Source organism: Apis laboriosa, unplaced genomic scaffold (assembly GCF_014066325.1).
Source record: "Apis laboriosa isolate Shangri-la unplaced genomic scaffold, ASM1406632v1 scaffold34_cov151, whole genome shotgun sequence".
NCBI classification, from domain to species: domain Eukaryota; kingdom Metazoa; phylum Arthropoda; class Insecta; order Hymenoptera; family Apidae; genus Apis; species Apis laboriosa.
In genome coordinates, this window is record NW_025222928.1 from 7,825,437 (window position 1) to 7,837,791 (window position 12,355).

The following is a 12,355-nucleotide window of genomic DNA, read 5'->3' on the forward strand; positions in this document are numbered from 1 at the left end:
TATTTACCTTATAAAGCTTTCCTTTTTAAATTTAAAAATTAATATTATTTTATACTTTTAAACATCTATTTATAGATAAAGTATAAAACAATATATAAAAATAAAATAAATTTAAATTTATATAAAAAATAAAAAAGACTAATTAATAAATTATAATATTATATATATATATATATTATTATATATATTTATATATATAAGTATATTTTATATAATTAATGAAATTATGAAGATTATATTTTTATTTACATTATTACTTATTTTCTTTTAGAGAAATATAATTTAAATTATGTAGCTAGCTGATATTAAAATATAAATATTTATTTTAAATATAAAATTATTTACATTCATAAATTCTGATTTTATTGATAAATTATTACAAAATATTAATATTAGATATACAAAATATAAATTATATAATATAAATATTGCAAAATTGTGTATTTTATATTTTATATTAAAATACATATTGAATTAAAATAACAAAATATGTTTGTTCTTAAATGTTTTATTTTTTAAAAATGATCTTTTTCCACATGAGTCACTTTTATATATGATTTACTATTAATTTTTTTTTATATTTAATTGCTAAATATTATAAAGAAAAAACAATATTTAATATATGAAATACAAAAAAAAATATAATTATAATAAAAAAGGAGTATTTTTATTCAAAATAAATATACTTATTTATTTGAGAAATAAAAAATAATTAATAATGCATTATAAATAAAAAAACAATTTAACATATTATTTTAGACATCAATATTCCTATTATTTTTATTTAATTTAAAAATTCATTAAATTTATTTATTTTATTTTGACTTTCATGAAATTGTTATTTTATATTATATTTAAAATATTTACTATTATATAATAAATGATAGATTTAAAAAAATATTTAATTTATAAAATTTTATATTTTAAGAAAACTTAATTAATAACTTCAATTTCTGAAAATATATTTTTATAATGTATATATTCTAAATATTTTTAATGTTTTATATTATATTGAAAATTTTAATATTCTTCTTAATTGTTTTATCTTAATTTAATTTAAGAAATATATTAAAACTATAAATAAGTAGTATAATAAAAAATAAGTAATATAATATAATAAAATATATTATATATTAATATAACATAATATTTTATAATTTAAGATTGTTTTCTTAATCTTTACTCCTTGAAAAAATTTTAAAATATAATAAAAATTATGTTAATTATATTTGGATATATTTTTTTTGATATTTTTATGAATATTGTTATTAAATTGGATTAAAAGTGAAAAGTGAAAATGTATTTATAGAAGATAATATTTCATCATTTAGAATTCAGCTTATTTATATATTTTAAATAATTAAATTATAAAATTTAAAATATATTCAAGATAATGATACATATATAGTACATAAATAATTAATTTTACAAAATGTTTAATATTAAAAATTATGAGATATTTTTTCAATTATATATCCAAATTTAATTGTCAATGAAATACTTTTTATATATAAAATATTTATAATATTTTATATATAAAATAATATACAAAATAATTACACATAATTAAAGAAATATCTTAAATAAAATTTAGTAAGATTTATAAATATCATAAAATTGTATATATAGGTCATAAAAAAAAATTTCAAATTAAACAAAAATGCAACATTAATTTGTTATCACTTTTTTCATTTTTTATTAAATAAAGATATTTTAAAAATTAATTTTAAATTATGTTGTAAATTCATAATATAATTATAGTATACTATTAATTAAATATTTCAAATCAAAGTTATCTGTAATGACTACTTCTGTTATAAAATAAAAATAATTTAGACATTTAAAATATTATACATTTTTTTCCTCATTTTTTTATAATTTTTTTTTCAATGAATATTACAATATTTCAAATATTTTAAATCTTTTTATCTGTTATACTTTATATTTAATAAATATAAATTAAATAAACAAATAAAACGATCCTTATTTCTTATTGTGGATACATTTTCAAAATAGCAACACAGATTTCTATTGGATCTGTTTCAAATGGATGAATTAGCATAGCAGTTCTCACATGTTCTTCAGGAAAAATATTTGCTAAATGATAATGTATTTTTGTTCTGGTATCAAGGAATTCCCTTAATACATCTGATGGCATAGCCGAATATAAAGGAGATGTAACGACATTTAACTGAGGATCTGAAGCACCTAATCGTTGATTTGATCCAGATGGTAAAGACATATTTGAATTATTTGATAACCAAGCTTGATAAGAATCAGGTGCTGAAGCAATACGTGTTACATGCTGATGACATTGTCCTTCAGAACGTTCCCAACTGAACAATAAATATTTTTTAAATATAATATAATAATTTTTATTTAATTATGAATCATAATTCTAATTACTGATTTAATGTAAATAATTTCTTTCATTTATCATGTCTATTTAATAAAATGTAATATTTATTATATTTAAATCTTATATTAAAATCAATATTTTTAATGTAAAAACAATGAAAGGATAGAAGACTTACTTCAAACCAACTCTATACGCTGATTCATTACTAGAATGTCTAGTTAAAGCTCTATGCTGTACTGTAGATGTTATTTTAGTTTGTTGTGATAATGAATTTGTTTGAGATGCTTGCTGATATTGCCTCAACTGATGAAGTCGAGGATCGAAAACGGGATTCAAAGTCAATTGTCTCTGTAGCTTTTTATGTTTATTTTGAGATTCTCCTTCTAACTTATTCAATCTTCCTATTGACCAACCAGAAGAATGATAAGCTATTAAAAAAAATTATTATATATTATTCAATAACAATATATAAAAAAATACATAAAATAAAATGTAAAACATACAAAAAATCTTTTAATAAACACATCTTTAAGTAAAAAAATAGTATAAATTAATTTACCTTGAGAATTCATAGTAGAAGATACTTGTAATCCTTGTATTGAGGAATTTATTGGTTGATCAAGTGTGACATTTTCTGCAGATTTACTTTTTATAACTGGAGATAATGATTGAGTACTAGTTACTGTAGATTTGGTTTTACAAAGTGGTTGATGCTGAAATACATTTATTAATGTATTATTTGATAAAAAAATATTTAAATATTTAAATTTCTCTTACTTGAAGTTGTTTTTGTACATGTTCTACTAATTTTTCTGTGACCGACTTTTGAGGATGAGGGCCTCTTTCTGGATGGCGAAACTTACATTTATTTCCATATGTACATTTCTACAATTAAAAAAATTATTTTTTATTATACTTTATCATTAATAATAATTGTCATTTTTGATAAAGTTTTTAGTTATATAATTCATAATTAGTTATATAATTCTATGAATGGCAAATCGAAATGAACTTAGTGAGTTTCATAGACATAAAAAATGGACAAAATATGAAATTTCAATTTTAACAATTCATACATTCATAAAGATATAAATTTTCGTATATAATAGATGTTCATTTCAATTTTTTAATAATTTATATTTTTCGAAAGTATGAATTGTTTTGGAAATTTTATATTCTGAATCCATTATATATTTCTATAACACTCACAAAGTCTCACCTCAATTGAAATCAATCATTTCAATTTTTCAAACTTATTGAATTAATTATTATTTATTTAAATAATTTAATGAAACACACTTTTGCATATGGACAAGGTGGTGCTGGATCAGACTTTTTAGGAAAAATTCTCAAAAAATTATCTAAAGTTGGACCACTTCTACCCAATGGATCATCTGGTGGCATAAAACGATCATTTACAAAAGTATACATTAAAATTCTTTCTTCTATAACTTTTCGAAACTCTGGGTTTTCCTGTGCTAAATCTCTATAATTATCATTGCTAACAACAATGCCATCAATTTCTGCTGCAAGTTTCAAAATATAACGATCATCATAACAAACCATTCTTTTGCCACCAACTAATCTGCAATTAAAAATTATGAACTATATAATAATATTAATAATAATATTAATAATCAAAAGAATATGCATGCTAGATTATTTAAAATTCACATTAATAAATCATATTTGTATACAAACCTGGATGGAGTAAAAACTAATAAACGATCCCTTTCTAGTTCTCCTAAAATTTCTTGATCAGCAATTGGATTATCAATCCTAGAAGTTTCTTTTCTCCATTTAGGCACAAATACAGTAATTTCTTTATGCCCCCTTGATTTAAACCAATCTACACAAATTTTGATTCCTCTACAAGAAAATATTTCCTTGTTTCCATGACTCATTGCCACATTACTTCCATCGATTACAACGGATCTGAGACTACATCCACTATTTTCAGTAGTTGTTAAATCAGAATCTACAACACTATCGGATTCTTCTGGAGTATCAACTGATTTTTGAGAACAGCTAGCACCCAATTTTATCAATTCAGCTAAAAGTTCGTTTTGTTCTGGATCTGGACCCAATTTTTCCAGTGCAGTTTGAACTAAACGTTCTGTGTAACCAAGTTTTAAGGCAAATTCTACTCTAGCTGTGTATCCTAAAAAAATAAATATATTTAATATTTTTAATAGATTTGTTAATTTTCTATAAAATTAATATTAAATAATTTTTTAATGTAATCAAAGATATATTTAGATAGATTTTAACTCAGAAATTAAATTAAATTTTAAATGCTTTCTAAAATTATGAATAAAATAAGTATATGAAAAATAGTGTAATAATAAAAATAAAATGAAAATAATAATTTATTTTTTTTATATTATATCTATACAACTTTCTTCTAAATAATTTTTATTGCATTCTATATATGCACAAAATATTATTTAGTATTCAGATGAACATAATAATTTATAAATTGAAATCTTCAATAAATCTTCATAAATTTTCTTTGTTTTTTAAATACTTAAGATTAAAATTTTGATAAGTACTTGTCTATGTGGAGATTATATTAGAAAAATATATAGAAATATATAATTTTCAAGTTGTTATTTTCTTAATAATAAAGCCATAAATTAAAAATAAATATATTATATTAACATATTAATATATTATATTAGTATTATTAACATAATATAAATACAAAATAAAATGACTAATAAATGAACATAAGCTAAGATTATTGTTTAATGAAGTTAATTAAATTAATTAAAATTATGCATATTTATTCCATATTTTTATCAAACATAAAAACTCTAAATTTAATAATATGAAAAATAATGAAGACTAATCTATTTTAAAAATATATCAAAGAAATAAAAATAGCATATAGATAGATAACAATGAAATCTTGAAAAAATAATTTAGATCGAAAGTATTAGTATATTTAATAAAAAAAAAAAAAGGATTAACAAATTGGTTAAAAGACTGATAGTTAGGAGGAGAATATTTGAATAAATTGGAAAATTTGTGCCTTTTTAACGGGTAATAAATAAAAGAAGCAGGTGAATGAGGACAACTCACCAAGGAGAGTAGTAAGAAACCCGACCTCGAATAGACTCAAATATCTATGATGGCCTGTCACATAAAGAAGCTTAGGATCTTCGGTTGAAACACACGAAGCATCAGTGCCAGGAGGGGAGGAATTCCTAAAATGTTAGAGAAATTTGTGATAGGTATGTGCACGATGTCATGAAAAAAGTTTAAAGATGATTTTAAAGTGCATGGTTTCAAAATTACATGTAAAGAAAGGTTTAAGGATAAATGATGATATATTTTTCCAAAGGAAAGCATAAATTTATAAGTTTCAAATAGATTAGCCATTCATAAAAAAATCTATAATTATCTCCACATAGGTCAGTACACAATACACAAAGCTTTTCGAAATAAAATTTTTTTTAAATAATTGAAGGATATTAAATTTAATAATTGTTAAAATTATTGAAGATATAAATATATAATTTATAAAGTTAAATACATAAAGTTAAATTTAAACCATTACTAATAGGAATTCATTATATTATATTGCCATTAATAAAGTAAGAAATTTTTATACATTTAGTTAGTTAAAGAAAAATTATATTATTTTTATAAGAAATCGTGTACCTGGACTTTGAGAAGGTGGACTTCCTTGTATTGTAACATATTCTGCAAATTCAGCAGCCAATGTATCCGAGGCGGTCCTGGACACATCTGAATGATTCGAAGTAGATACCTATAATTTAAAATTAAACTATTAATTATTAAAATGTTAATTCGCTAAATTATTTAAAACTACAGATATTTAATATACATATAATAATATTATTTCATGTTGTTATAAAAGTTTTTTATAAAAAAAAACTTTTGCCAGAAAAAAAAATGAATCAATTATGAAGTAAAATTGTGAGATATTATATTTTCTATGAAATATTGTTATAAATATGTATGAAATAATCTACATACAAAAAAAATTTGATATATAAATTAAAAAAAATGTAGGAAATTGAAAATTTATGAACAAATCCAAAAAAATCAGGAAAATCTTAAGGAAATCAATAGATGAAATAAACGAAAAACGAAAAATCGAGAAATTGCTAAGAAATTGAAAAATTTTACACATAAATTTTTTATCAAAAAACAAATTTACAAATTACATCGTTTTTATTATAATAAAAAAGATTCATAAACTGAATACTTGAATAAATACCTGCAATTCTTGTGAATGAATATCCGTAGATCCAATTGGATCTTCAGCTTCGTAGTCGCTATCGTAAGAAGAATCTTCAGCGTCAGCAATACTTTCAGTTTCGAGAACAGTACAATCTACGTATTTCTAAAAGCAAAGTAAAAATTAATAATGATTAAATATCAATAAAAGTTTTTTAATAAAAAAATATATTTCATAAATTATTTAAATTTATTTCTTTTATTAATTATAATTTTTCATAATAATAAAATCAATACACATAATAATGACTATTAATTGTTTAAATTCAATATAAATGAACTATCATAATTATATTATGATACAAATATATCAATGCATAAATCGATAATGTATGATTAAAATTGAAGATATTAAGTTTCAATTATTTTCTGTTTTCGATTCAAGAATCAAAAATCAATGAAAAAGATATTATTATCAACGGATTGACAATATCATTAATCTATATTACTTGTAATTCTGGCGAATATGGAGATATGCAGATATTTATAATTTTCAACAATGATTTTATAATGCTATAGTATTTGTAATATAATATATATGAAATAAACTTTTATCCTTTTTTATTTTTTTTTTTTTATATATTTTAATAAAAAAATATAGATTTTTACATAATGAATTATAACAATATACGATATCAACGATATTAATGATATCATATATTTTATATTCATATATATATATATATAATATATATTTATATCATATCAAATATATCTTTATATTAAATTCATTACATTACATTAAAATTTCGATAATGTTAATATAATCTGAAATGATATGAATTTTTTGTTTTAAAAATTCTATCAAAGTTTTCTTAATATTTATAATATTTATCCTATTATTTAACTAATTATATTCATTATTATTGCCTAACAAATATTTCTACTGGAAATTAAATTGCTTATATCTTGAAAAATAATAAATAATAAAATAATAATAAATAAAAATAATAATAGTAAAAATAAAAATAATAAAATCTCATCCATACAACTTTTATTTTTGTCTTGATATCTATCTTCTAAAGGTGTGCTAAATGTTTCTTAACACTTCGTATATATTTCTTGTTTTGAACTTCTGGTGGTGAAATGCATATGGAGGCCACATGTATATACTATATACTTGTACTAAAGCAATCATCATTTTGTGATTACATATAGATTTTTGTATGTGTCATTGTCCTCAAAACAATTCTCAAGATAAATCAATGTAATTTTGATACAATATATATAGAATTATATTCAAAATATTCGCAAAGAATATAATCAATTGAAAAATAAAATAATAAATTTTTAATATTCAATTTTGTTATAATTAAATTTGTAATATAGATTAATTTACCGAATTTTTAAACATTTTTATTTAATTTTTATAACATTTTTATAAAATGTACTATCGTAATAACTTGGATTATTTTAATATCGATTCATTGTATTTTAAAAATATAATGATAAAAAAATCATATACTTTTCTTTTATAAATATAATTTGTAAAACAAATTATGAAAAAATTATTTAAGATCCATAGAATCAAAATTTATCAAATTTTTAAGAAAAGAAAATCATCTCTTGTTTTCTATTTTTTGATATAAAAGGATTTTCGAGAAAATTTTATTTAAATGTATAAAAGCAGAAAGCATTTATTCTTTAAAATGAAATAAATGTAATAATTATATATAATAAAAATTTCTATAAAAAATCATTTTTAGTTAAGTTACTTTACATATAAGTTACTTAAGTTACTTATCACATTATGAACTTAATAAAATAACTATGTTAAAACTTAAAGTAGCAATTTAACGATACATTTTACAAATAGAATTGTAAAATATCACTTCTAAATATATTAGATGTATTCATTTTCAAAGCAAGTTAAATAAAAATATTAATATTATAGTTTTTAAGATTTCATCTATTATCTGTGATATTAAAATTATTAAATTTGAAGTATATTTTTTTTAAGAATGATAGGTTTTAGTTTTTAAACTTTCTTAAATAAACAAAAATTTTGCAAATTTTCTTTTTTTAATTTACATTTGAAAATTTCAGTTGAAAGATCTCTGCTTTTTATATTTAAAAATCCAAATTTGGTTTGATTAAGATTTCATTAATATATAATCTTAATCATATTTTCTTAATCATATTATCTTTTCTCATAAATATATCAAATGAAGGTCTATCTAATAAGATTTTATTAATTTTTCATTTATTTATTTTTCTAAATACTTAAAACTTAATAATATTAAGATTACATTAAATTGATATTTATTAAATTAAAAAAAGAATAAATTTTCTCATAATAAAACAATAAATTGTAATAGAATTAAAAAAAAACTCATTATCTTTTCAAATATGGAAAAAATAAATAGACATCCCATTAAAAAAGAACATCCACTTGCATAAAATAAAAATTTTCGAATTAAATAATTCTTTTTTCTTTTTCCAATTAAATAACTACTAATTATAATACTAACTATAATAACAACTATTAGTTCTAATATATATGAATCTATTCATAAAAAATTATATCATAAATTATATTATCAAATATAATCTTGTTAAAATGAAATTTTGTTAAAACATAAAGAATGAAATTTTAACAAAATTTACTTTTTTTTTTTATATAAATATATATCCTTTTTATATATAATATATCCTTTAAATATATTAAATATATTTACATTAAAATAAAGAATATTATTTTTATTTGCTATCTTTTTCATTACGAAAGAATAAAAATTATAAAAATTTCTTTTCAACAGAAATGATGACTCATCATTAATCGACTTAAGTGTTGAGCGACAATAGCTTTCTTCTTTCGTTCGCTTGCATTCACTGTATTTATGTTACCAACTTAAACTGAAGTTAGAAAATATTTGAAATTAACACTTTGAAAATAACACTCATTAATATAGAGTTTATAAATTGAAACAATATACATCATTATTGTATGTTAAGATATAATGAAGAAATAAGAAAATTATGCGATTACTTTTTAATTGTGAAAAAATGTCTCCAAGATTATGTCTATTCAGATTAATTGTTCAGATTAAAAAGAAAATATCGAAATAGATACTGTTTAAAATAAAAAGTAAAATAATTACAAAAGATTAAAACAAAAATTGAGTAAAAAAGAAATTATTAATTAAATTTAAATTTTAATAAATTATGAATTGAATACAATTTTTATTTATTATTAAATCATAAATAGTATAAAAAAAATTTTGATTTTATATTTTCAATCTATTATATTATAAATATTTTAATAATTCTATAATATTTTCCGAAAAATAGATTATTCAATCATAATTTTGCGTTTTTCTATTTCTCTATACATGATATATGGGTTTTTATATAAATTCCATTTATGATAAATATTTATATAAAAATTTGCTATTATATTCTATAATCAAAAATAATAAAATAATATTATATCATTTTATTTTATTTACTTACTTTGTAATAAATCATAAAAATTGAAACAATTATTAATAAAATATCAATTATCTTTAAAGTAATATCTTCAAATCTATGAATTTCAACATAAAATTAATTAACTGAATGAAATTATTCAAATAATCTGTAAATTAACAAAAATTCAAATATTCAAATATTAAATTCGATCTATAGTAATGTACTGAATTTACATAAAAAAAAACGCAACTAACTTTTGATTGAAGCAATAATAAGATAATATATATATTTTTGTTATTAATATGATTGTTTATTTATTAATAATGTTTTTATAAATTTAATCAAATTCTTTATTCACATTGAATATGACATAATTAAAAAAATATTTAGGCTTTTATAATTATTTTATAGAATATAAATAATATTATATTTTAATGGCTAAGTATAAGAAAATTTGAATAAAAAATATAAAGCAAAATAAATATATAATGAAATTATATTTTTTATTAACAAGTTTTCTATTTTTTTTTTTGATATTTCCAAATAAACAATAAATACATAGTAAAATAGAAAAGTGAAAAAATGTTCGATAACAATAATATTATAAACAACTTTTTTAAAAAAATATATAATAAAAAGTTAAGTCATAATTTAGTATATATAATGTATATTCATCATTTAAATTATTTTTGTAGTTTTTAATTAAAAAAAATTCAAATTTATATTTTATAATATAAATTTATATTTTACTATATATATTTTAAAGAAAATATTTATAAAAAAATTTTCAATTACTAAAAAATTATATCTTAAAAAACGATTTTTATAATTACTTTAAAATAAATTATTGAAAATTTAAAAAAAAAGTTATATCAATTCCTTTATTATTCCAATTTAGGTCATGTGGTCACACATGACACTGTTATTTATAAAATAATAGAACAAAAAGAATATAACATTAATTAAAGAAAAAAAGCAACATGCAATAAAGAATTATTAAAACTAAAAACTTTATTAAATAAAATTAAATAAAAAATATAAAAATATAAACATATTTTATTTCAAATTAAATTATTTTTTACAAAATAAATCAATCATATAAAAACATATAAATAGTTTAATAAATATTAATAAAAATAAATAATAAAATATTTCTTTTGCGTTCTTTAATATTGTTTCATGAAATTTTATTAATATTAATAAAAAAAATATATATTGAAAATATATATGTGAAAAATATATATTGTAGTTTAGAATTTTCTTTAATTTCACATGCGCGTTCACACATATACACATGCGCATATAATACAGTCAAAACCATTACCTATATCTAATCTAAATTGTCACGTTTAAAAATATAGCAAAACAAATGAAAAAATCATAAACGATAGATTTCTGATATTACAATTTCTAATTTTTAAGTACAATATATATAAATATAGCTATATCTAAATTTATATATTAAAATCCAAAAAACGAAAGCATTTTCTAAAAGAACTTACCTTTCCGGCGACGGTCATATCTCCTTCCACGAATCGTAATCGATCGTATCCTTTCGCGTCCAAAGACCTTCTCGAATCCGTACAAACACTATTATGTACACAAATCATACACACGACTGCGCGCGCACACACAACGTAAAGCACGAAAGGAAGAAAGATGGAAAGAATAAGTAACTTTCACAAATACATTCCAGGCTTTGATTAAAAAGTATCGATTTGAACTTAATTTTTTTAATAACGGTAATAGTAATTTATAATATTCTATAGAAAGAATTTTAAATAAAAAGAAATAAGAAAGTCTAAAACACGCTTCCGGGATATTCCGTTAGATCCTGGAACGGTATCGATGTGCAGAAGAAAGCAGGACAAACTCACGACTACTCGCGGCGACGGCCGGTCAGTGAATGGAGCAAGCGAGAACTACGACGTCATTACCTCCCTTCTCCCCCCGAATACTCATGGTCTCTAAGCAATGTCGTCACATGCAGCGATAGCCACGAATCTACGAACAAAGTGAACTAGTATCAATTAGTTTATGAACAAATGAATAATATACAAATATTACAAACTAGTATGTATCCTTTAAAATAAATTATCCTTTAAAATAAAATGGCAATTTTAATATTACTAATTTTTTAGATTTATTTTTACTTTAGAACTTACAAAATGCATTGCGATTTTATCTTTACTTTGTAATAGACATTTTTCATTATTAATGTAAGAGTGAAATAAATATCTACATACATAAATATATGAGACCATCAAAAATATTATAATTATTTTTTTATGCAATTTAATATTTTAACAATAAATT

The 12,355-nt window shown here is 19.3% G+C and overlaps 1 protein-coding gene across 1 annotated transcript; it reads right to left on the reverse strand.

Annotated features, from left to right (window-relative positions):
- Nucleotides 1-1,724: 1,724 nt before the first annotated feature.
- Nucleotides 1,725-12,208, reverse strand: LOC122714954 (probable ribonuclease ZC3H12C). Its single transcript, XM_043936765.1, is given in 9 exon segments — nucleotides 1,725-2,336; nucleotides 2,535-2,787; nucleotides 2,919-3,123; nucleotides 3,125-3,244; nucleotides 3,659-3,944; nucleotides 4,061-4,520; nucleotides 6,026-6,134; nucleotides 6,609-6,734; nucleotides 11,542-12,208. Coding segments are annotated over 9 exon segments (2,013 nt in total). The 5' UTR covers nucleotides 11,650-12,208; the 3' UTR covers nucleotides 1,725-1,990.
- Nucleotides 12,209-12,355: the final 147 nt, after the last annotated feature.